At 41.6% G+C, this 26,236-nt stretch overlaps 1 protein-coding gene across 1 annotated transcript in view; it reads left to right on the top strand.

The window, feature by feature from the left end:
- The window catches only part of HGSNAT (heparan-alpha-glucosaminide N-acetyltransferase), a 580,634-nt gene that overhangs the window by 206,952 nt on the left and 347,446 nt on the right, over positions 1 to 26,236 (top strand). Inside the window, exons 5-7 of the mRNA XM_086937464.1 lie at positions 13,437 to 13,506; positions 18,454 to 18,523; positions 23,841 to 23,944. Coding sequence (XP_086793590.1) covers positions 13,437 to 13,506; positions 18,454 to 18,523; positions 23,841 to 23,944 — 244 coding nt within the window. The remainder of the gene's footprint in view (positions 1 to 13,436; positions 13,507 to 18,453; positions 18,524 to 23,840; positions 23,945 to 26,236) is intronic.

Below are 26,236 nucleotides of genomic sequence, written 5' to 3'. Positions count from 1 at the left end.
TTTAATATTAATTTACCTGCTAGCTTTAATCTGGTTGAAGGTCAGAAATATGTGGGTCTGAAACCCAGGGTCTTTCGGGCTATGCAAGCTATTGTGCAAGAACACTCAATGGTTGACCTGTGGTTTCATCATTGTAGGAATCTTGATGGCTCACCTATTTCTCAGCTCCTCATAAAAAAATGGTGCGCTTAGATTATTTTTTGGCGTCAGATCAAGTTGCAGATTCTACTTCAATAACAATGATGCCTAGAATCATTTCTGATCATAATTTGTTAACAGTTGTGTGTACTTTAAAAACCCAAGTAAGAACTCCAAAATCATGGACATTCGAAAGGAAATTATTCTTGGATAAATTGTATGTTGATCATATGAGGACCTGGATAACAGGGTTTTTTTAAATTAATAGGGGTTCGGTTTCTAGTCAGGTCCTGTGGGATACATTCAAAGCCGCACTCCTTGGCAAGACCAAAAGTGTTTCATTTTATCGTCAGAAACTGATTCAGACACAGACTAATGTCCGCATTGATGAATTACGCCAGGCAGCGATTCAGCTTACGAATGCGATTAGGGATGGAGATCGCATTGATTGTATTCAATCCCTTGTGGCTTGTATTAAGTCCTCCCTTCTTGAATTCTTGGGCCAGGACCTCACTGCTAAATATCTACAGTACCGCTCGACAATGTTCGAGTTTGGAGAAAGATCTGGTAGGGTCCTCGCCAAGCGACTTCTGCAGCGAGTTTAGTCAATCGCATTGGTAAGATACAAGACACTAGGGGACAGGTCCACGACACTCCGGAAGGGGTATTAGCTGTTTTTTCAGAATTTTATCAGTCTTTGTATATTGAGGATGTTAGTGAGATTACTATAGGGCAGGAATTTGATACCTTTGTGGCCGATCTTAACACGCAAAAACTCTCTAAATCCCAGAATTCTGTCCTCGCCGCTCCTATAGAGTGGGATGAGGTAGAAATAGCATTAAACTCTCTGGCTTAAGGTAAAGCAGCTGGACCTGATTTTATTCCGTTAGAATTCTACTCCATATTTCGGGCAGAGATTCAACAAGATCTTTTAACAACTTTGAGGCAAGCCCAGCTGGGGATCACTCCGGACTCGTGGCATTTGACAACTATTATTTTGATTAAGAAAAAAGATAAGCCAGATCTGGACCCGGCCTCATATCGTCCGATCAATACGGACAGCAAACTATTTTCAAAGATCCTCGCAGTTAGGCTTGCATCAGTTATATCTCCTTTGGTCTCAATCCATCAACATGGCTTTATCCCGGGAAGGGATACGGCGGATCATGTCCGCAGAGTTATAGCTTTATTAGGGCTCAAGTCACGGATTCTCCTTTAGGGCTAATCCTATTGGACGCTGAAAAGGCGTTCAATAGGGTTGCCTGGGGGTTTCTATGGAGGGTTCTGCGATGGAAGGGCTTTTCTCCAAGCTTTATACAGGCTATACAATCAATGTATATTACCCCACGTGCAATGCTATCTATATCAGGCCTACTCTCAAGCCCTTTTGACATTGGTAGGGGCACTAGGCAGGGGTATCCCTGCTCACCCCTGCTTTTTTCTTTATATATTGATCCGTTTATTAACAAAATAGAGTCCTCCCCAAGTATAGTTCCAGTTAAAATCAATGAACATGAATTTAAAGCATTGGCGTAGGCTGACGATATTGTTGTTTTAACCACGAACGTGTCATCTGCATTTACAGCTCTACAGAGAGTGGCAGATTCTTACGGTCAATTGTCAGGATATAAGCTTAATGTTCAGAAAACCCAGGTCATACAAACAACTAATATGGGTCCTTTGGACGCTCCGGTGGTACAAAGTGCTAAATACTTGGGGATCGAAATTGTAGCAGCAGTGGGACTTTTACCAGAAATAAATATTTTGCCAATTATTCAAGCAGTGAATGTTACTTTAACTAGATTGGATAAGTTGCATCTCTCTTTATTTGGTAGGAGGAATGTTTTGAAAATGCTTGTTTTACCTAAGTTTTTGTATATGTTTAGGACTATTCCTCTGGAATTTGCAAAGGCCAGCTTAACTCGAGCACAAAGCTGCTGTAATAGATTTCTTTGGGGCTATCATGCTACTCGTAGGGCGGCCAAGTGGATGTATTTACCATTGAACAGGGGTGGGGGGGCAGTCCCCGATTTGCTTCTGTATAACTGGGCAGCCTTGCTGCAACATCTAGCTATACCTCTGTTCAGGTCAAGAGCCTCAATTCCAACAGCTTGCTCCCCCTCTATTTTTGAGATAGGGCTGGGTGAGGACGCTAAGGGGATCCCAGTTACTATAAAAAAACGAAGTTCAAGATGGGCTATTCCTAATTATACTTTTTATACATGCCTGGCGGCTGCTAGGTTTCTACCTCCCATCTTTCAGGACTGTGTCACTATTAGGTGGAGAGCACAAGGCATCTGTACTTTGGGAGACCTAGTCATTGATGGTAACTTGGCTTCTTTTTCGTTTTTAAAAGAAAAATATGGATTAGGTACACATGAATATTTTAAATATTTACAGGTACGTAGCTATATTGGTAACCTCCAGCAGTGTACATCAACCACATTGGGTAAAATCTCACTTATGGACTGTATTTTCAGGAAAATGCGCATTGGGGACTTGTATCAGAATTTATTAGCAGGGCTGCCAGACGATCTTTCTCTCCAAAATTCGAGATTGGATTCCAAGTTTGGTCAAATTGGCATTGACATTCCATCAGCACTGGAGTTAGCTAACTCAGTTTTAATTTCGGGGAGCTTACGCTCTCAAAGTTATATGGCTCTCTTTGATCTGTATATTACCCCGGCTAAGATTTCTAAATGGGGGGGTTCTAGGGCCCATGGGTGCCCAAGATGTGGCCAATCAGCTGCTAATGATATACATATGTTTTTCACATGTCCGAAATTGAGTAAGTTTCTGCAAGAAATTCAACTTTTTATTACTAGTGCTCTTAAGATCTCTGTGGCTACCTCAGCCGAGTTAGTCATAACGGTCTGTGAAAATGACTGTTTGTTTACTGGATCAACGCATGAAGCTGCTTTCTTGTGTATAGCGATGTCTGTTATTCGGTTAACTATAACCTCTGAATGGATTAATCCTATCCCCCCAACTTTTGTTAATTGGCGAGCAAGGTTCTTGGCCCTTTACAATCTGGAATCAGCAGTATTTCAAAGAGGGGGGAAGAGGAGACGAGAGAGGGGGGCGAAAATATGGGCTCCACTTGTACAGTGGATAAATAATTGAATATTGCAATTCTTCTTGCTCTTCTTTCTCTTCTTTCTTTTTTCTGTATATTCTTAAAGTGCAATTATGTTGAGTTTTTAATTTGTTTATGGATTGCCGTAAGATATGAATTACATGTATCAAATATGGTGTCAAGCTGAACAATAAAAAAAAAAAAAAAAAAAAGTTAATAAAGAGCCCATCCCGGTACTTCTCTACGCAGACGATGCAGTTCTCATAGGCCGTACCCCAAATTCTTTGCGTCTTCTTGTACAAAATGTTCATAATTATGTGAAAGAGCTAGACCTTCGGGTAAATTTTAAATAATCTTTTCTTAGGAGTAGTTGCCCTGGTAAGCCCGAATTAGGAACGATTACAATAGATGGTCAAAAACTGACCTCGTGAAATCATTTGTTTACTTAGGGTTGGCCTTTGCTGCGAACGGCTCATGGAGAGAGCACTTAGCTCACGCCAGGATCAAGTTCTCAAAGGGCACCAACTCAATTTTAAGCTTACCCCGCCCTAAGACCACGGGTGGTCTTTTAGCAGTACAGAAAATATATAAACTACAATGCGCCCCAGTGGCAACATATTGTGCAGAGATTTGGGGAACTGTTAATTGCTCAGCAATCCAGCAAGAAGAGAATAGGTCTATGATGGTTTCTTGATATTTACGCAAACTGTTTTAATCAATTAGTTGTATATATCAATATGATCGTTCTTGCACTAGCCACTTAGGATATATGTATATGGAATTTTACCTTTTTTAATCATTATGATGTATTTATATTCGTGCACTAGCTATTTGGGATATATGTACATGGAATTTTTTTATCTTTTCAATCATTGTGATGTATTTATATTCTGTACTTTTATGGCTACTATTGTATCCGAATAAAGTTGAACTGAACTGAACTGAATACTTAAAGAGGGATTTTGCTCACCTCTTGTCATGGGTGGGTGTCTTGGTTGTCTATCTCCTGATTCAATGGCTTTTCTCCCTCTTCTTCTGTTTTTCCCTTGCAGAAGTAAATCAGTCTCTCAGTGTTCTAACTGTGTAATGCAGCCTGCTACTGCTGACGTCAATCCTTGCTTTGCAGTGGCTGAAAAGAACCATTTTCTTTCAATACACCTCCAACTCCCATTTCTCCTCCCTTCACTTTCTGTTCCTCCACCCATCCACCCAGCAGTCGGGTCCCTTCCAGTTTACTTTTTGTCAAACTTTTTTTTTGTTTAAGGTAGAGCCCACCAGATAGCACAAGCTGTCTGGTTGCGAAAGATCTATTGTGAGCTAACCACAGGTTTACATTCTTCCCACTGCTTACCATTGTTTGGCTTTGTTGTCACTCTCATTTGCTTGCTTCTTTTTCAATGGTTTGCCTTCCTCTTTTTGTCTTTTTCCCTCCCGGAGCGCAGCCTCCTTTTGATCGGCTGACTTGTATCCCTCCACTGCTCACATTTAAGATACTACTTTTTAATTTTCATTCAGCACTCCATGAGAGTGCATGTTTTTGCTAGCTTTCTCCCTCTTGTGCTGCTTCACCCATTAAATATCACCCCATTGCTGTGTTGCACCCACCCTCCCATCTTGTCTGTAAAAGCACAGCAACAAGGTTATTGTTGGTGAGGTATTGCCAAAAAGTAGACTTTAAGGATTTGTTTTTATCTCCTACATTCCAGTAGTGACTCCTCGTACTGTGAAATGTTGGTGTGGTGGGAGGAGGAACACAAAAAAAGACAATTACAAAATAAACAAAAGTGCACTTACCTGCTCCAATTGCCGCCTTCCTCTGTATCCCGGCGTCCGTGTCAGGAGCATGGTGCACACTGCGTAGGCTCCCAGCTCCCAATCCTAGCGCTGCTCACATGCTGGAAATGCTATTCCCAGCTTGTGAGCAGTGCTGGTATTTGTCTGAGCGCCTCGGTTCGGCACTCAGACATAGAGTGGGAGCCCCTGTTGGTTTCTCCACTCAGCTTTACATCACAGTACGGTGGAAAAAGGCTAAGTGCGCATGACAGTCTGCGTGCTTGCTTTCGGAGGTGCATCAGTCACCACACCAACCGTGTACCACTATCAGTGATTGTGCTTACTTATTGGTATGCACACATTGCAGATAGGTGTAGACTGCATGCCTATAAAATTTACCCATTTATGATATTGTCAGACTGAATATAGCATAACCCTGGTTAACTGGACTAATGTTCAGTATCTTGTTAGCACACATGTCAATCATTCTTAGAGTTTTGAATAATGCAGTTAAGCTCCTTTAAAGCTTGCAAGATCGTGACAGATTACCACCCATACAGGTGGCTGCGCCTGAATGCTGTAAAACATGTGATATTGCCATGATTATTACAGATTTATGGATACATATCTCCTAAACAAGTGGTAATACAGCTCCTCCAGACTGCGGTAATGGTATGATCATGGGAAGCATTAACCTTGGGTTTGTAGCAGTGCTCTAAATGAGCCTCATATTGTTCAAGTCAAGTTTGTTTGGCTGCGCCTTAAAACAAAGGTTGTAAACCTCTTTGAACAACATAATTGCAAATTTTTCAAAACACCCAGATACTGAAAGGGTTAGATGACAAAGGTGAACCTATTCCCTTGGTCAAACCGAGATGGTAACAAAGTGTTCAGAGCTCTTTGTTTGGTGAGGAGAGGAAAAGAGAATATGTCGTAACATTTTAAATCAGAAAAGCAAAGTCACTAACCTAAGGAATGAACAAGCCCCTACAATTGAGAGCTTTAGTACGCCTACTGTTTACAGTCCCAGGATAGGTAGGCGGAGATATTTTTACTGGATCAGCTCTGTTTTATCAAGATTAGGATATCGTTTTTTTCTCAGCCAAAAAGTGTTGCTGTCCACTCAAACTGCAAGCAATGACAACAAACAGTAGCCTCTGTTTAAAAAAAAAGTTATATTCAAGAATTGATCTGCTGAAACACACAAGGTTTTTAGTAGACACATTAATTAAGTGGGTTTCCATATTTACCAAACAGTGTAGTCACCATTATCCCGGTTTATTATCAAAGACACCCGTTAACGGTAGTAGGAAATCTGGAAGATTTAGAGTGAGAAATGGTTGTATATTACAATATTGAGACCAATAATATTGACCTACACATTTTTCAATCCAGCGTAATTGACACCTAATTTAACGTCAAGGTAAGCATATGTAGGACAGCCTAGATTAACTGTTCTTAAATCCACATATCCTTACTTTATTGATAGTCGATTTTGTGTAGTCGATATACATGCTGGTTGATATTAAAATTGCTGTATATTAATAGAACACAGGAGGAATGGGGTTGGCAATAGAGTGAGACACATTGGAAATAACCGCTCATGATGTAAAAGTCAATGTTTATATTTACTTTGTTTTTCAATTGCCAATCGTATTTCCAATTAAGTTTTTTAATTCTTATTTGAGGTGCTTCAGGCAGTGTCTCTGTGTGACCTTTTCTTGGTGTTCTAGGACAGGGAGAGGCTACTGGGCAGTAACTGTTAGGGCAAATGTTGTTTGCCGTTGGTGTCCTGGTGCCGCCGTACAGTTGCCCTCAAACTGAACGAGTGCTTCTTTTAAACACTTGACTCTCTGCGGGTAGGTGGGTCGAGCAGTAAAGGCTGACTCAAGCAGGTGGTCTGGACTTAAAAGTTAGAAACACTGTAATACAATAGACAGTGTTTTTTGTTGTTGTTTTAAAAAAAATATTTTTATTAACATTTTCAAAAATACTCTCAGTACATCATGATACATTTGGCAGTTTCACAGTGGGGTAAATGTTATGCAATAAAGAAGGAAAAACAAAGCAAACTGCTTCCATATGTCTGGCATAAGGAGGATGTTAGTCCAGTTGCCATTGTCATAGACAGTGTTTTTTTTAAATATTGATGTATTGATTTAATTTGACAGTTCACAGCAGTGTACATAGATCTGTATTGGTAACATCATAGTAGTTGGGAAATCAAGCGATCAGTAAAAAGAAATGAAAACATCACAAAGAAGATGGCCAGTGAAATATGCAGCAGGCTCAGTTGCAACATGACGACTAATACAGCTCAACAACTAATATTTTCCAACGGACATCACTCCCATTAAACATACTATGTACATCAGAATCACCCACAACAACACATTATAATTTGAGTGATAGCATACAGCACAATGAATTTAAGCATCATTCGATTCTTCTCCCTCCCTTGACAAAAGGTGCTGTTTATACAACCCCCAGAAGTTCTTGGGGCAGCTCTGTGGAGGCATTAGCTCGCTATATGTTTCAGATTGCATATTGCAAAAAGTCATGTATTTTTTCCACTCTGAATTTGAAGGAGGGGGCCCGTGCGCCCACTCATTGCTATCCGCCTCTTAGCCAGAAGAAAGCCCAAACCCAGAAGTTTCCTAACCCCTTTAGGCTGAGGTTTTGTGTATCCCAATAGAGGGTCAGGGGCAAGCGGGATACCCACAATCTGACATAACTCATTAAAAATCTGGTTCCAAAAGGCCGCAATCCGAGTACATGCCTATGCCATGTGTAAAAAATCTGTACCACTTGCGCCACAGTGCTCACAATTATCAGAGTCTCTTAACCTGTATATGTGGAGACGTGCCGGTGTATAATAAGTTCTATTTCAAAACTTAAAATGTATTAGTCTAAGCCTGCCATTTAAAGACCCTGGGTGATCTCGCAGCAGTACCTCCTTTGACTATCATCAATGAGAACCTCCTGGTAGGCTGCCACTGCGCTCTTGGGGGAGAGTAATTAGAACAATAGTATTCCTGGGACATGGTGTATGTATTGGAGACCAATTTATACGGGAATTTGGCACGTAGAAGGTACGTGAAAGACGATAGAGCCGGAGGCTCTGAATATTCATCTCCAAGCAGCGCCCTCAGGGCAGGACGTGCCCTAAAATAATGAAATTGCACTAGTGTGCTAGCACTGTGGTTTTCAGTGGCAACCTCGTACCAAGTCTGAGCTCTACCCTCAGAGAAGACATTCCCCATATTTTGGATCTGAACATTCCTAAGCGAGTGAGTCGCAGCTACTTTAGAACCCAATGAGAACCATTGACACCAACCCAGTGGGAGCAGAGGGGAATAAAGCAGAGTAGACGCCTGCCTTTTTGATAGTTCGCCCCATGCGTGAACCGTTTAGGTAATAGAGTCGAGAACACCATAATGCCTGATTGGGGGCTGAGTAGGTTGCCTAGGGAGCGGAGACGGGTCAGACGCCATTCTCTCTATCAGGAGGTGAGGGAGAGTGTGCGGTCTGTGGCACCAGAAATAAGATTGTAAGCACTGAGCGGCTCTATAGTATACATTGAGATCCAGGGCGCCTAGCCCACCCATAGAATATGGAAGCGTAAGAGTATCCATCTTGACCCTAGGAGCTTTTTCGGCCCACGACAGCCTAACCATCAGAGCTTTGAGTCTTTTGAAGAAGTGCCCTGGAATCACCATAGGTATGTTGTTGAAGAGGACAACAATCTAGGCAGGACTATCATCTTCATCAACGATATGCGGCCTGCCAGAGAGAGTGGCAATTTAATCCACTTCTCTATATCACCCTCTAGTTTAGTGATTGCCCTCCCATAGTTGACCTGCAGCACTAATTCAGAGTCTGTGTGGACCTGAATGCCCAAGTATCTAACCGACTTGTTAGCCATTGTACTGGGGAATCTAGGTCGAAAGTGACCATCGAGGGAGTTAGCGGACAAATGATGGATTTGTTCGAATTGATGTTTAACCCTGATATTCCTCTGAATTTTATGACGTCGCGAATTAGAGGGGAAAGGTTGATGGCGGGATCTCGAGCATACAGTAACATATCGTCAGCGGAAGCTGACACAATCAAATTGTAGTTGGGAAAACAAATTCCCCGATGCCCATGATATTCCCTCAGTGCGCACAGCAAGGGTTCTGCAACTATGGCGTAGAATATCGGTGAGAGGGGGCACTCCTGTCTTGTGCCCGAGATATTGGAAATGGGAATGAGACATAATTACCAGTTCTAACCCTAGCTGTAGGTTGATTATATAATACGGAAACCAATCCCCCAGCCCCATCCTGCGCAGTACAGTCATCATAAAGGTCCCCTCCGCTGAGTCAAACGCCTTTTCGGTGTCCCAAAAATAGAGGCGGCTTTCAGTTCAGTCCAGACATGTTGTATAACACCAAATAGCGTCCGTATTTTTGGGGTTTGCGTACTTCCGGGCAAAAAGCCTGCTTGCTCCGGGCCGACGAGAATGGGGAGTAGAGGAGAAAGTCTACTAGCAAGAATTTTAGAAAATATTTTTGTGTCCATAATCCAGGAGTGAGAGTGGTCTATAGGAAGAGCACATTTGGGGGTGTTTGTCAGGTTTTAATAGTGTGACTATGAGCGCCTACCTCATGGATTGTGGCATTATACCGGTGTCTGCTATTTCTTCAAATAATCTACTGAGATAAGGCAACAAGATGTCTATGTACGTTTTGTAAAAAGGGACAGTGAGTCCATCTATACCTGGAGCACTACCATCTCACATAGAATTCAAAGCAATGCGAATTTCAGTTGCGTCTAGCGGTCTCATCGGGTATTCTCTATGAGAGTTAGTTATCCACGGCAGTTGCACATGCACCAGGTAATCAAGAATAGCCGACTTGTCTACTGTGATGTGTGAACTATACAAATCCCTATAATACGGACTAAATGTATTGGCTATGTCAGAAGGATCTTTCAGGAGAGTGTCGTTTCCATCATCCAATTCGGAGACCCCCTTCCCATCCCTCTTGCATCGGGTTAGAGCGGCCAATACCGCCCCGGCCTGTCTCCCTCGCCATAGAATTTGGCAATAGCATATTTTCCCATGTGCTTAACCAGCAGACAGTGGTTCAGGTAAAAATCATAATGACGTTTCTCTATTAGAGATCTAAAGGTAGGGTACTATTGTGAGGCAAAAATATAGTAAAAGAACCTTCAAAATAGCATTATTGATGTAAATATGCCCTCTTCTTGTCTGAAAGGCACTTATGTTTTTTTGTTTTTAGAGAAACTATAAATTATGCCTTTGTAATAAATCCATCCTTAACCATATCTCAAAATTCAAAGTTTCTACAGTTAACAAGCACCTCGGAGCTTTCAGTAGAACTTAGTAGAAACTTTTCCATAGAGGTATGACAAATCATGGGTGCCAGTACTTTTTATGTCAAAAAGAAGGTGCATTGATGAAGCAGTCTTGCCTTGGCAAAGCACATCAAGCATTCAAGCCTAATGATTGATACGTGGTTGGTGATGGACCACCATGTGGAATTAGCGCTCATTATTTACAGGTGCATCCAGACTAATTGTATCTTATAGTGGTGCTCCAAGGGAGGGGGATCCACCCAAACCCCGTCAATGTGATGAAAAAGATTCTACCTCAACAACAACACGCTACCTGAGCACACAGTGAAATCATTAAACAGCCTATTGCAATCATATAATCAAACGCAATTCTAAATCGATTTTCTTTGGTCTTTATTTTCTTCCTTAGTTGTCCAGCCAAAACGGGTTTCGTCGTCTGGGACAGTTACCCATGAATTCCTCAGGGCTGTCTTTCAATGTCAAATCACTTTGAACCTCTACGCCAGTTGTAATTCCGTCCCGGCCAGTGGGAAGTAGTCATCAAAGTCCTAAGGAATTCTCCGATTACTCCACGTATGAGTTTGCCAATATAAGGTTGATGCAATATTATCACCATACACTGTGTGTTGAAATGCTCAAAGTGATATGGCAGTGTGTTGTGGTTCAAGCCTAATGGCTTGTATAGAAAGTGCCTTTCTCAGGACCATTGCCTGTTTTAAAATAAACCTAATAAGTCAAGCACAGCCCTCATCTTCTGAGCCTAGATTGCAGCCCCCAAATGTTAATAATGGCAACCCTTTCAAATTATGTGCTTTAGCCAAGGGCTGCACCTGCCAATTTCCCAGTCAGGAGCTTCCTTTTTAAGCAGTACTTCCATATAGGATTTAGTCATAGATCTGAAATAAGTGAGGACTTCCATGTCAGTCTTTCATCTACGATGTCAACCAAGTTATTGCAATAATGTACTTCAAGTCTAAATCTCACGTAACTCCAGGCAAAGTCACAGTTGCATCCTCCAATCTCATTACCTTAATTTCGGTGTGGCTTCAAGTGAGATCATTAGCATAGGTTAGTCAGAGGAGGCTTCACCTTTTGAAAGTCCTGGTGCTCTTCCAATGCACAGTGAGTATTTTTCCCACTCTTGAAGCCCATTTGTGCAGCCTACCTTTTACTCTGTCCTTCCTGTCACCTGTTTAGGCTGATTCAAGAAAATCTGTAATAGTTCCTTCAGGCAACCCGTTCACATAAGCATGTTGGTGACAAGCAGGAAACGGGCAAGGAGTGGGTTTCACAATCAGGGGAAAATCTCTGTTACAACAAATGGCAGTTTCTGGTTACCTTCTGCCCTCCTCACAAGCGTATCTGGTTTTGAGGAGGAAGACCGGAGATGCCTACATAGGGTATGGATGGCATATCTGAAAGGACAACACTAGCCCCTGAAGATCACTTTATTGTACAGCACGAAGACATGGAGTGCAATTGACTCCAACACACATTAGTTCATGCACATCATAAACCCACACACACATATGCCATTCACTGTAGGCATCCTTCATGCAAGCCCCCGACATGACAAAGAACTCCTGTAATGGGGACAGGACTAAACTTTCCCCTGGCAATGCTGGAAGGCGGAGGCAGGGAGAAGCACGCAGGTGGATCGGCCCTGATACTACGGGAGAACCTTCCCGAGTGTCCTCACTGATCTCATGAGGTCCTGACTCTAATATTAAGGGAAACGCTACTCCCTTCTACAAACTTAGTGGTACTGGTTATCTCAGGCTGCCATTGATACTAAAATGTACCTTCTTTTGGTCCTGAAGAAGCGCTTTGGATCTCCTTCTGAGGCCACATACAGTGCGAAACATGTTGACTGTTATATATGTCCATTAGGGACATATACTCAGCTACAGAGGGACATAATATGCCCTAGAGCATCACTACTCACTTTGTTTTAACAATGACAGAGGGATCACCCTAATAAATAGTACCCACTCTCCCTCCAGTCATTTTTTAGCACACCACATTAGACTTCGCTGCCACTTACACCCAAGCACCCAAACAGCTTCTCATCAAAAGATCTCTGATAAAGAGACCCTTCGGGGGACCCGTAGGGCATTGCAGCGCCGGCCCGACGAAGAGCAAAGCCCAAATGATGAAGCATGACATCCTTCGGGGTGTGTGAGGGCCTTATGATGAGGACACACTGTCCCCCACAGATAGAGTGGCACACGAAAAAAAGTTTCTTTCTCTTTCCTCCTCTACAAGGAACAGTGACTTTCTTTGTGTACTGGTACCCGATTCCGGAAGGTAAGCCCGTCTAAACGAGCCCCAGATTATAAAATGTACTGCCACCATCGTTAATATCCACACAACCTGGGTAGAAAGTACAGAAGTCAGTGACTCAAAAGTTGGGTGTAGCTCCTCCCTGCTTTAATGTCCCAAAGTCAGGTAACCTGGAGGACCCGCAATGGGTTTGCTTATTTATCAAATTCACTAGAGGAAAACACACTGGACCATGCACAAATGTACAACAGCAGGCCAGTAATGCTTCACGAAGCCATACAGAGGACCTTCCTCCCAGTAGCCTCTATGACTAAGTTGTGTAATGTTGCTCTAATGGGCTGCAGGGTCCACTCCAAAGTAGCATAGGCGATATGTGTGCGACAAACGAAATTTATAAATTAAAACTTTAGTAACTTTTAGCAGTCTGCTTAGTGCAATAGAGCCAGAGTAGACGTGTGGAGCACATCCCAAGCCTGGCATTCTCAAAGATATGGCTGCTGGTCAACAGTCTTGATGTGTGCATTCTCTGACAATAGTTACATCACTTCTGGCTTGGTATGAATAACGTGCATCAAGACCCACTTTTGCACCTTTTTGAGCTATTTCCTTACATTTCTCATAATTTAAAAGTCAAGGCAAATAGCCAAAATAGTTAAAAAAAGATGATGCACGATTGGAACCTATGTTACAGGTAGGTAACATTTGCTTTTGTCTCTGTCTTAAACAGTTTAACAGTATCATAATCAGTGCAGCTCACAGTATCGTGTGTTTGTAGTAATGTATGTCTATGTTTACCTTTTTTTAGCTATCCTCATTGCGTTCTTTGTATACTTGGGGATTTTGGCAGTATGGTGTTTAGGCTACATTCTGCTGGGGTAAGTGTTTCTGAACCAATAACATTTTATGGCCATTTTGCAGAAATTAGATTTTGACATACGTTGGATAAATGTGACAGTGACACATTACTACACATTGCATTAATACATGTTCGGGTTCTGAGAATTGATTTTACTCCAATCTATGGGTGAAAACTTAATGCATTTTCTCTAACTACGCCTGGTGCCAAGATGCATCTAAATGTTGTTGGAATCAAAGCATGTAGCCAGTTATTAGTATGTATGTACATTTAAAGTACTGCCTACTACAGATAAGACTGTTTGTCAATTTCTCTCACTACTGTTACCACACATATTATTCGTTTACATGTTTTTCAATATTATTGCTCCGAAATGTATCTTAGTGCAGTTATATTCATTAATTGAGTTTGTTTCCATTGTTTGGTTGGAAAGCTGTTCCAACCACTTTGACTTCCCTGTCAGTGAAAGATCTTTCTTACATTGTTCCTGTTAACTTCAGCTCCTAATGCAATTTCATGATCTTTAGTTGTAGGCATACTCTTTGCAGAGAAGTGCTGCACTCTGTCCCTAGGAAGGTAGGACGGGGCTACTTTCAATGAGAGCCGATTGTGCTGCTGCAAATGAACAATGCTCCTGGGCAACATGGAATATCCTAAAGTAACAATGCATTATTTGCCCAGGGCTCTTCAAAATGTTCTTGTTGGGGAAGCCTCTCCACAAAAACAAAACTGTTGATGATAGAACTCACTCACCATGCTTGCTTGGTTTAAAGTGGGTCTTTCATTGCCAAATTTTTCAGTTTTGCCTTTGCTTCTTATTCTTACACAGGCCACCTGTACTGTGCTTTTCTTTCTTGTGTAACTGTTAAGACTTTTATTATATTCCGTGTATTGTTCAGATTCTCAGCATTTAGATTTTTTCGATTCATGCTGTTCACAGTGCCTTGTCACGTTATTTCTTTCTTGATGGGTTTACATACCTTAAACCAGTGATCCCAGGGTCCAGGAAGCGGGAGTAATACTTGGGCTGTCTATTATTTACGCCCTTCGGAGACACAATCAGTTTCCCAAAATAGCAAATGCGACCAACTGTCAATGCTATGACCCCAGTGCTTACTTGGGAGATTACCCATATGTTGGGGACTCTGGTATCCAGATGTGTTTATTGAGCCTGAGATGGGTCTCTGGTTTTCGTCGTAACCGGAATCCCTACTGTCCTTTTGTGAAAGCCTGTCAACTTTTATTCATTCAAGTACTCACATGCATACATTATATACCTAATGGCATGTTCCTTTTGGAAATAAATTTGCTTATTTTGCGAGATTCAAAAGGTCCCTACATATTTTGGCCCTCATGGAGGAGTTCAACGAGGGAGGCCTTATAGTCAAATTTTCGTCAAAGGTCTCCCCATGTCGCCATACCTAAATCAACAGCTGTCTCCTCTAACAATGATACATATCAACATTTACTCTCCAGTTTGGAACCTTGAAAGACTGCCCATGAAGGTAGGGTAATGACATACAGCTGAAAAAGGGTTATTGTGTGGGAGAGCATCATAATCTTGTACATTATCGGTGTTCATTTTAGAAATCAAAATATTTCTTCCTTCAATGATTGTATTTTTAAGGGTGTTTTGCAAATATATGGGTTTCCTGAATAGTGAGTAGGGTAGCTTGATCAATAGCACCAAGACACACCTGGAAAGTCTTTCCAGCATCATCATTTTTCTCCCTTTGAGACTCTTCTTCCCACGTTACCTTGGTGACACTGCCATTGATAATGCCTTAACTCTGAGGTATCCTGGATGCAAATATGTAGATTTGTGGGGTTTGGTGTAATGGGACCCATGAGGCTCATTGTGGTCCAGGAGGCTTGGAGAGCTGACGTGGAGTCCCTTGTCTACCCGGAGGCACTGGTCAGTGAAAGGTAACAATGGCTGGTAGATGAAGCTAATACCGAACACCCCATAACTGTCTCTAATTAAAAAATACTATTTGTTGAACTCTCTTCTCTCCATCCTTTCATCTCCAGCCTGTGGAGTGAGATGTGACTTTTCTTTTTGAGCACTGTCTATGACAGAGACACCGGGAATTGAAATATGCCCTCTGTTAACCAGGTTCATTTATTGAACTCTGGCTGGATGGAGACCTGAACTCCCGTCCAGATGGCGTTACGAAAGCAAATGTAATGTTATTAATTTTAACAAGCATTGAAAATGCAATAGGTCTCGCCTTTGATTAAGTTAAAGCCATTTGCTTTGCTAATGGTATTGTATAGCAAAGCAAATGGCTTTAACTTAATAAAAGGCGAGACCTATTGCATTTTTAATGCTTATTTTTTTGGCATCATGTTCATTGAGGTTGAAGTTGGTGTGCAAGGTGAAACCAAGTAACATAACTTTCTCAAAAGTAAGAGTTCAACACCATCAAGTTTTATGTCATTCGCCCGGTTTGTACAGTAGCATGTATGCCAGGAAAAATCTAATATGGCCTTTTATGGTAATCTCTGAGTTTTGGAGATAATTTCCGTTTATCATCTCACCAGATTCTTCAATGTCATTATAGAACCATATTGTATGGCTACCATTTATTTTCCCCTATATGTACATGCATAAGTGTATGCGTATATGCTTATGGCGACTTGCCAATTAATGACTGTTGCACTTAACAGCTACAGACAGCTTTCAAGCACCAAAACACCCTCTGCAGTCACAGGGACACAAAATATAAATGCAAATATTCAAAAAGATTGTAGACATTGAAAACCTCCTTCGGAAATTAATTTGCTGGGCCCCTGTTTCAATTTATAACACTGCTACATTTGGAAATATTGCTTATTGCGTTATATCACGGTTTGGTTTTCACGTGAAAGTGGAGGGGAAAAAAATTAAGCTTTTTCTCCATTTGGTTTTCAATGTGATTTCCACTTGGCGCTGGATACCTTGCTTTCTAAGTTGAACAGGATTGTGTTTTTCCTTTCTCTCCAAAGCCCCGCCTCCCCTCTCTCCAAATGGACGCTCCCTCTGATACTCAGGAGGACACAACACTGTCTTCCTTGCTGCCGTCGGCCATTGGCCGACGGCAGCACTACCTCCCCTGTGCTGCCGTCGGCCAATGGCCGACGCGGCCCCGCCCGTTTTGCGGAAGTGCCACACTGCGGGAAAATCGCGGCCGCAGTAAAAGGGTTAATTATCGCGGCCGCTGCGAGGCCCGATACTGTTTATTTGATACCTCTCCTCCAGCTGGACCAAGTCGAAAGTTACACGATTTCCAAACTTTGGAGAGCTCAAGGTGGTAACACGATGCTGAAGGTAATGCGAACTACTAACTAGAAAGATGTTAATCATGACAAACTGCCTGAGCATTACGCTGAACAGCAGCTAGATTGAATTCTGTCTCCCGCGAGACGTCCAGCAGCGCTGGTGGTAGCAGCGGGTCCTGCATGGCAGATGGACTCCCGGCACACATTTATGAAAGAGCGTACGCGCCCCCTACTGACCTCATTCCATATTTTCCTAAACTTGCACGGTACTGCTGCAATGCAGAGTTATCCAAATAAAGTGAACGGTTAAACAGGCAAATGAAAGAAAAACAGTGCTTAGACGGTAAATCACTTCCAGATGTGTACTTCGTTTGGGATTGCAGACCCTCAAAAAACAAGTGACGGCAGAAGAATGTCTAGATAAAAAAGTCCCCAGTGTGTCACGCCGCCAGTGAAGCATCCAGTCCCCGCGTGCACATCTTCTGTCCGTCCGCGTGCACAATTTGGAATCCGTATCAATTCCAAAAGGCCTTCGCATGGCGGGAGCAGCGCATGCGTGCTGCTAATGCCAGGCGAGACCCAAAAAGGTAGTTCAGATCTGTTGTGTGCTTCCAATGTAATCTTCATTCAGACATTTTCTAACCATCCAGCAGCAACAGCATAGAAGCAAACATTTAATGTTTAATTTAGAATAGCCTGAAGTCCCTGGAGATTATGCCAGGGCTGTGGGATTCAGAAAGCTGAGACATGTTCCCCATAGATTTTCCACTAGGACCGTTATATACTAGACAGCTTTCTCAGTGTTGGATAACCTTGAAAAAAATGTGTTAAGCAATATTCCAGTCAAATTTTGTCTTGGCATTCCTGGATGGTGTACCAACGCAGCAGATCTTTGACAAACATGAACTATGTGAGGATGCGATGTAACGGCCAGAGCTGCCAACTGTGGAACTGGAGAACTGGGTTTGAGCCTCTGCTCGACTCAACATCCTGCGATTCTGGGCAAATCACTCAGTCTCCCTGTGCCTATAAAATGTGAATGTGTCCTTGTGTAATGTAACTGATGCTCTTGTAAAGCACTCCAATACCTTCGGGTCGAATTTGCGCTGCCATATAAAATTGAAAATCAAACTACGAATAAAACTTACTGGAGTCAGACCGGTTAAGCACAGATCATGGGATTATGCATCTAATCTCTGCTTTAGATGAACACAAAAGGAGTTGCGTTTAAAAATATGAATTGGCTTTCAAAGGAGCAGACATGCCAGCAGCTAAATCACACTAAATACGGGGACCCCTGTTTTAAGACCAGACTGTGTAGAGCAGCAGAGGAAAGTGATTAAATAAGAGTCAGTGAGAGTGGGGACTTGACCGGAAGTGAAAGTTAAGCTAAATGTATCCTGTGACTAGGTTAGACAAAGTGTGAAAGGAGCTGACTCTTATGGAACTTTAAAAGAATAGAAATTGCCCACTAGAGCCCACTAGAGAAGATAGTGCCGGAGTGAGTAGCTTCCATTTTACTGTATTCCAAGCACACGACTTTAAAAGGCATAACTGTTGAGTGGGATCTGAGTAGCCTGTAAGGCTGAGGGAACACGAATCAATGGATTACAAGTTAACATTATATTGCATATTTTGGCCGATGGTAAAAGTAATAATTCTGTCTGTCTACAGAGCGTGATATGTTGTTGTTTTATATTTACAGACTTGAGCCTATCCGGAAGTGCCTCCACAACAAAATGAACATGGGAGACACAGAGCGACTTATTAATTCTGTGAGTGAGACCACCTACATTTTCACTTATTTTCAACACTTTTTTCATTATGCATTTGCAGAATAGAACAAGTTGACTGCTGTTGTGATCTTTAGCAGTGTTAGAACAGCCATTCTTGTTTTTTTTTCTACAATTCCTAATTGAGAAGTTTTCCTCTTTTCTTCTTGCACATCATCTAACCAGTAATGTTCCGTTCTTACAATTATGAAGGTGACATGAGGCTCCAACAGCTCAACTTTTTATAGTTGTGTTTGCTTACAGTAGCAGACGTACATATTTATTTATATACACCTGCATTATGTTTAAAGGAGCTTTACGTGATCATTGTATTGCTGCGGTTTGGGAATAGAAAACTGTGTGACTGTGAAATCTTTTGTGTTTCGTATTTACGTTTACTTTTGAGTGCATTTGAAGTTCAAAGCCCCTAAAGTCCAGTGAAACAGGTTTATTATTTTAATCATAGTGATACGTTACAGAAAGAGAGAAAGTCTTGCCCAGCCTATCTCCTTTTGAGACATCAGTTGTCGCTGGTGGAACACTTCCACTACAGCATTCTCCCACACCATTCATTCCACAAGTCCTGACATCAAAGCACAGTAACAAAGGAGAGCATTTATTGCTGTTATTCTGTGCTGTGAAATGGTCTGTGTTAAGGCCCTCTTCCAAGGTTAGGCTTGCATTGGATATATTATGCAAGTTAGAGAAGGACATTCCACTCCATAGTGTTCTGTAATGCTGCAATTTGAAATGGATTTTAACTCCCAAAAAAGTTTGAGAAAGATATGACACAGCAATATGAACAAGACCCTATAGACAAACCTCGGGCCAGAAACACTATTATTTCTACACTTATATTTAAGCGTTTTCTGAAAGGGCTTTGAAGTACAGTCAATGATCAGATTGCTCACTAAAGATTTTAGTGTAATAGGACTTTGAGAATGAAACACTGACATGGTGAGGGCAGGCTAGGTTACCCCCTGTAAAAACATATAAACTGAAAAGAAACAGGCTCAGGTAGGCCGTCTTTCGGCACCTCGTCAGCTAAGTATGCTGATGGCAGCAATACTTGGCTGTGACATAAGTTGTGTGACAAAGGAGCTATACATTAGAATGAAGCATAGAATTAAAACTCATAGTATCCACTTCCAGAGTTCCAGCCCACAACCTGTTTCCCTCAGAAGTGTGGCTCAAGTGGTTGGAGCGGCAGACCCTGATGCAGAGGTCTGGCCCGGGCCAGGGTTCAATTCCCCGCCTCGGCGGGTCTTGGGCTCAAATTTCCCCGGACCTGACAATTCTCGCCTCGGTGCCTATTCCAATCATGGAGTCCCACTCTGTAACTCTGGGCAATAGCTTGCTTAATCTCCACAACGGCCCCTCGCAGCGGGATGCCTGGCTTTCACCTTGGGGATGCCCAGTAATGGGTTATCTCGCAGGGGAATACCAGGACGGGTTCCCTAAGCAAGCGCTGGGACGCTTCCGGGCAGCCATGCGCTCTACAAATCAAATTTCATTTCATTTCATTTCATTTCATTTCATTTCACTGTTGAAGACTGGAAATGTGAGTTGGTCGTGTTGAGCTCAAGGTCAAGCCATGAGGTAGGAGACGGCTTGCTGCAATGCCAGTCGTCGTAACAGTCACAATCTGGTGACCTAAGGAAAGCCAGGTAAACAATGGCACAACGCTTGGTGATGGTGCACCCTGGCACCATCACCATGGTTTGAAGCGTACTACAACTGGACGACACCATTTCGGATCACTGTGTTTTTTGGGCCCAGCACAATCATTTGTTGACAATAGTTATTTATCTTCTTAGTTGGTTGCATTAGCCTCAGGCCGTTATCCGTAACATTGCTTGTTTTCAATTTTTTCGAGGTACCTCACATATGCGAATCAGCAGGCATCATAATTCCTTTTCTTTTACAGAGGCGTTTTCATACACAATTTACTTCCCTAGCTCCTGCATTTTCTGTGCTTATAGCCACTCTCCCACCCCTGCTTTATGTTGTGACCCACACATACATTTGGACCAAACCATACACTCTCCTGACTCTCTCTTTGCCCCTTCATGCTACTTAATTGGCAGTTTATTTTTTATCAGGAGTAGACCCGTGTGCCCTCCTTAGTCTACTTGCACTTTGCATCATCAGAAGGTCAGTTCTTAGTTTACATGTTGCACGCCTCCTCTGCTGCCAGTGCATTGTTCAGGAGAGCACTGCCACAGCAAGTAGGGACAGAGCTCCTCAATAGTTAATATCCACTGTAATTGTAAAGGTAGGAGGCCAGTTCTTTCATTTAACACTAATAAAGTGCTTTGTATATTCATTGAATCATGGAGTGTGCCCGCTTTAGCATAATCTTTAGCACAATCGTTCTTGCCCACAAGGGCACCAAACCCAATACAGATGTTCATATGTATGCTAAGCTGCCACATTGAGGAACACTATCCAGCAGTCCCTTTGTATGAATTGTTACTGAAATAGCACCAGCGACTATTTGCTTGACTGGAACAGGGAACTGAAACTATATCTTCACTGCTTGGCATGTCACAGACACTATTGTATTGCACCTCTCCAGTTCTGAAGTGCAACACAGTGTGTGCGGGTGTTCGAATTTGTATACAGTCCTTGCGGAACTTCAATACTATTGAATGTATTTTCCTGTAATAGTTACTCTGCAATTTGCGTTAAGCGAAGCATTGGTTTTTGCTCCATGAAAGTAGATGATTGTCAATTCTTTTGACTAGCATCTCATTCAAAAAGAAAAAAAAGTTTACTTGATTAATCCAAAATAGCGACTAGTCTCCTGGTATGTGATAACATATTTTTCCTACAGATTTTTAGCTTTACTCTGGTTTTTAAGGCTCCTCTGTTTGTGAAGGTTTAATTTTAAGTGCACTTAAAAGGTATTGTGCATTTCTTAGCTGGTGTGTCAGCATTCGTTTTTGCAGATTCTAATGGTAACTAGGATTACAAAATGTCAGCAGAAAAGCCAGAAAAGTTTGAGGACCCGTTTCATAAAATTCACCTAGTATCATCCTTATTCAGGGATACTAATGAGAGCTAAAGCTGATTTTAAAGTTACTTACATGAACAAAACCTGATGTATATAACTTTTCAAAATTAACATGAGCAGCCTGTATAACCAGTTGAGTGTGTGCTTAGAATTGTTCCTATCTGCCAGACTTTGTTTATCTTCTGTGGAAGAGTGCCCGGCGTTGTAAGAAAGGTGCGTGCACTCTCTCTACAAAGACTATGCATTGGTAGTATAAGACAATAGATCAAATTGCTTGTAGTTCCTACTCGTGATTTTGATTAAAAAAGAAGTTGAACAAACTAAATAAATGGCTGTGGTCAATATATTAATCCACCAAACAACCTTACCTGCTCACCTATGCTAGAACATTATTCTTCAGTGACTGCTTTTACACAGGAGATAACAATTAAGGCCCTTGACTAACTGTAAGCATAGATCTGCTTGTTAGGCTCGGCGTTAGCCTAAACCTTCAAATTTTACTAAAATATGTATGATATACTTCATATATGGGCTTTCAGTCACGTCTCTTCATCCATTGGTCTGTTGCTGTGTCATTCACATTTAGCTTCCACCCACTACAGTAGACAATATGAGTGACTACATTTTGCCCTCTCACAAGGAGAACATCAATATACAAGCTAGTTCACTTCTGTGCCAGTGCTTTTGTTTTTACTTAATAATTACCTTAGTGTTGCCTGTGTGCTTAGAACCTGATAGTGAGGCGTTTCTGATGCACATTTCATTTTTATCAGATGCAATCTCCTGCCAAACTGTTGTAAATTCCTTTTGCAGTGGTTTGCTTTTCTGACTGCTGGTAATTCACAGCATACCAGATTGTCTATTTTTAACTGTTCTTTATTAGCTTGTCCTATTTTTTCTTTCTCTCTTACGTTCTTTCTCTTTCTCTTTCTTTTTTCTTTCTCTTTCTTTCTTTCTTGCTTTCCTTCATTCTTTCTTTCTTGCCTTCTTTCTTACCTTATTTCATTCTTGCCTTCTTCCTTACCTTATTTCATTCTTGCCTTCTTTCATTTTTGTCTTTTTTTCTTTCTTTTGTGCCTTATTTCTTTTTTCCACTTTTCTTGCCTTCTTTCTTTCACTTCTTTCTTCCTTCCTTTTTTCTTTCTTTCTTTCTTTCTTGGCTTCTTTATCTCCTTCATTCTTTCTTTTTTCCTTCTTTCCTTCTTTCTTTCCTTCTTTCTTTCTTTCCTTCTTTCTTTCCTTCTTTCTTGCCATCTTGCCTTTCTTTGTTGCCTTATTTCTTTCTTGCCTTCCTACCTTCTTCCTCAAAGGCAAGAGGCTGACAGCCAACGTCAGACTGGTTGACTTTTTTAGGTCTATGATATCCAAGACCTTTTGATTTTAGTAAAATTATGTTTATAACATAGTTACTTATAGTGGTTTCAGATAGAATTCATTCATTAGTCTGTGATTGGTGCCATTCACATTTCATTACCCCTCACTCCAGCATGCATGAAGGGGCGATCTGCCATTAGCTGACTTCGAGTTACAGCATGCTTCCTTTTCACAAGGAACACATCCACACACAAAGTAGTTCTCTTCAGTGCCAGAGAGTACTATGGTAATGCGTGTTTTTTTGAGACTTTTTTTACATGTAGCAAATTATTTATTTTTTATTGATGAGGACCCGGCCTATTCCCAAACAATAACATTTTGCATAAACCTCCGTGGGGTTCCTGGGTACTTACCTGGGGTGGTTCCTTGTGTCCCGGCTCCTCTTGGTCTTCTGGTCCAAGTCCTGTTCTCCTTTGCAGTTTGCATTCTAGTTTCGTAATATATGGTTTGGTGACCCCCTGTGGATCAGTGTATTTTTGTGCTACTTACCTGATTATTGCAAAGTATTCTTGTGTATTGTGTTGACATCTCTGGGTAGGAGATATACTAATGTGTTAGTGATAATGTGTGAAATAAATAAGACCTGTTTTCATAAACGCTGTGTGGTTTATTTTAATCTAACTTACACTAAAGATTAAAGTTGGTAAAGCAAGCTATTTTACATTCCTTCAAGATAAGCCTGAATGCTGCTCTCCATAGCTACCACTTTGAAAGCTTTCAAATGTTATCAGAGACCACTAAAATCACCCTACGGGTTGTCTGGATTAGTGGAAGGTGCCTCACTTAAATAAGTGTGCACCATATACTAAGCCTGCTTCCTACATCGTAGGACAGAACAAAGCAAAAATTGCCAGAAGACTGGCAGCCAATGCCAGACCTATTGGCATTGCCAATGCTTTTCTGAAGTAATGTTGTGTTTTTGTTTTAAAGGAACTAGGATCACCAAACCGAGTAGAATCAATGAGCCATGGTCTTCAATCAGTTCCTTTGAACATTTCTACAGATCGTCTTCGTTCACTGGATACATTTAGAGGGTAAGAAAAAATTTGCATTCTATTTTTTGTCAAAACTTTATTAAAATTCGTCTGTTAATGAAAAAAATATTACAAAACCTACATACGTGGAAGGTGGATGAGTGTGCAGTTTCCAAAAGGAAACCGTTTAACATCCTAATATCCCATTTCTCTGGAACCAATCTCTGGCCCTACTCTCTATCCTGTTGTTTTTCCCGCAATGCTTCGGTTCACCTGGTGAAATAGAATGCAAAGGCAACTATCTAGCAAGTATCCCTTGTTACCGAAGAACATGCTTGCCTTGCCCGCAGTTACTTCAGAGTCCAGGAGTGGATCACTGCAGAGCTAGCTAAGGGTCAGACTCTATTATCATGCTTATACCTGGCCAATTGCTTCCCTGGTATCGCTAAGAGCATCCTATACATGGCACCGAAAGTAGTTCTTAGAACCATCTAATTTGCTCACTTCACTACTGGCCAAATAAAGCTACTCACTATGAATACAAGCTAGGACCATTGTATGGCATCTCTTCATCACTCAGTTCCCCTGATCTGCCTTGAAAATAAAAACAAAAAAAGAACATTACTGCAGCCACCACTTACAGCCCAACTGTTATCCCTTGATGACAAAGCTGGTATAGCTGGGTTATTTGTTTATAAGTAAGGGTTTATTAATATGTGTGTGTATAGTTGGATAGATAAGCTGTGTGTGGGTGCATGTATGTATGTCTAATTGATTCCGCAAATGAGTGGATGGGTGACTTGGGTGAATAAATGCATGGGTGGGTTTGTATGGAAGCATTGGGTATTACATATGTAGGTTTTGCTTATGAATGAGGCTAGGTTAATGGTTAAAGGAATGGGTGAGTTTGCATTTTTGAGTTGTCAGTAGAATGCAGAATTCAATCGGTCTCAACTGGCCGAGTGTAATCGGTTCCAGGAGGGTTGTTAGCTTACCCCAAGGAGGTGATGCTCTAAGTGTTGCATGTAACTGTACAGGATGTGAAATTCACGCTGTTGCATGGATGTAGTTTATGTAGTAAAGGCTCATGAAAGTAGAAATACATTTTGGGGTGGTTTAGGAGTGTATCACCTGTGACACTGACATGCTTAATTGTGAGAAGCACATCGTTGATTGAATAGGCATTCTGATCTGAGATGGCTACAGATGCATATTAGGGTTTGGGAATTTGTTCTGGGACGTGTAGGGGACATTAATGGATATTGATTTGAGGGAGGGGGAGTGTAAAAGTAGCGTTAAAAAGCAAATCTTTTCCTGGAGGCTGGCCTTCGGCTCTGTGGAGGCTGCAAATAAAATTATATGACATGTGGGAAAGATGAGGGAGTGCTCATTTTAGCAGGTGCACATGCAGTAAATGCAGCATTCATGATTAAGTAGCTTATGTGGCTATCTAATGCAAGGGGCATAGGTCGGTTTGCCATGCCAGAATTACATGGAAGCACTCAACAATGTGTTTGTGTGCCATTGGGACAGTATCTGCACATTTGACAATCCTGTAAGAAAAGTCATTATTCATTCATCTTGCTTATGAATAACTGGTCTTGAAAAGTTAAAAGTTATTTACCCGTGCCAAGTTCTGCTTGGTTCTATAGAATAAAATAGATCAAAGAAATATTTTACAAAAAATTGGTCTGAATTCAGTCTTTGAATGTGTGACATAAGTTCTTGCCTAAGTGTGTACAATAAATGCTTAACACTACCCTCTGATAAAGCCTTACTGCTCGCCCACACTACCACAAATAGAGAGTAAGGTATTATCTACTTTTACCTCTATAAGCCTTTGGGATCCGCTGGACTCTGTGCACACTACACCTTACTTTGGTATAGTATATACAGAGCCAGCTTTCTACATTGATGCTTTCTAATTCTGTTTCTGACATATGTTGATACCACATGTTATCTTGCAAGCTAGCGTGAATAGTATAAGACACTATAGAAAAGTAACAATAGAAATAACAGTATGAAAAGACAAAAAATAAAACAAAAGAATTTAACATTCCATTTGGGGGAAGGGTGGGGGGATCTTTGCAGTTTTCTTCCCCCTTCTTTTCCCATTTATATCGCTGGCTGTGCTTGGCGTGAAGCGAGGTTCATCTGAACATCCGATGGGTGGATCCATGGCTTTCTACCGTTGACTTTGATGGCAGTTAGAGTGCTCATCGTCACAAAAAAGGGCCATCGAACTTGGGATCTTTCCATTTCCGAACAAAGTTCCTGACAAAAATCTTTATCTCCTATTTGCACAGCTGGGAGGCCGACCTCGATGGTGGTGCACTTCTCCTTTCCTCTGAT

The sequence above is a fragment of the Lissotriton vulgaris genome, chromosome 9, assembly GCF_964263255.1.
Source record: "Lissotriton vulgaris chromosome 9, aLisVul1.2, whole genome shotgun sequence".
Lineage (NCBI taxonomy): Eukaryota > Metazoa > Chordata > Amphibia > Caudata > Salamandridae > Lissotriton > Lissotriton vulgaris.
Note: the sequence above shows the minus strand (reverse complement) of the source record. Positions and strands in the feature narration are given on the sequence as shown.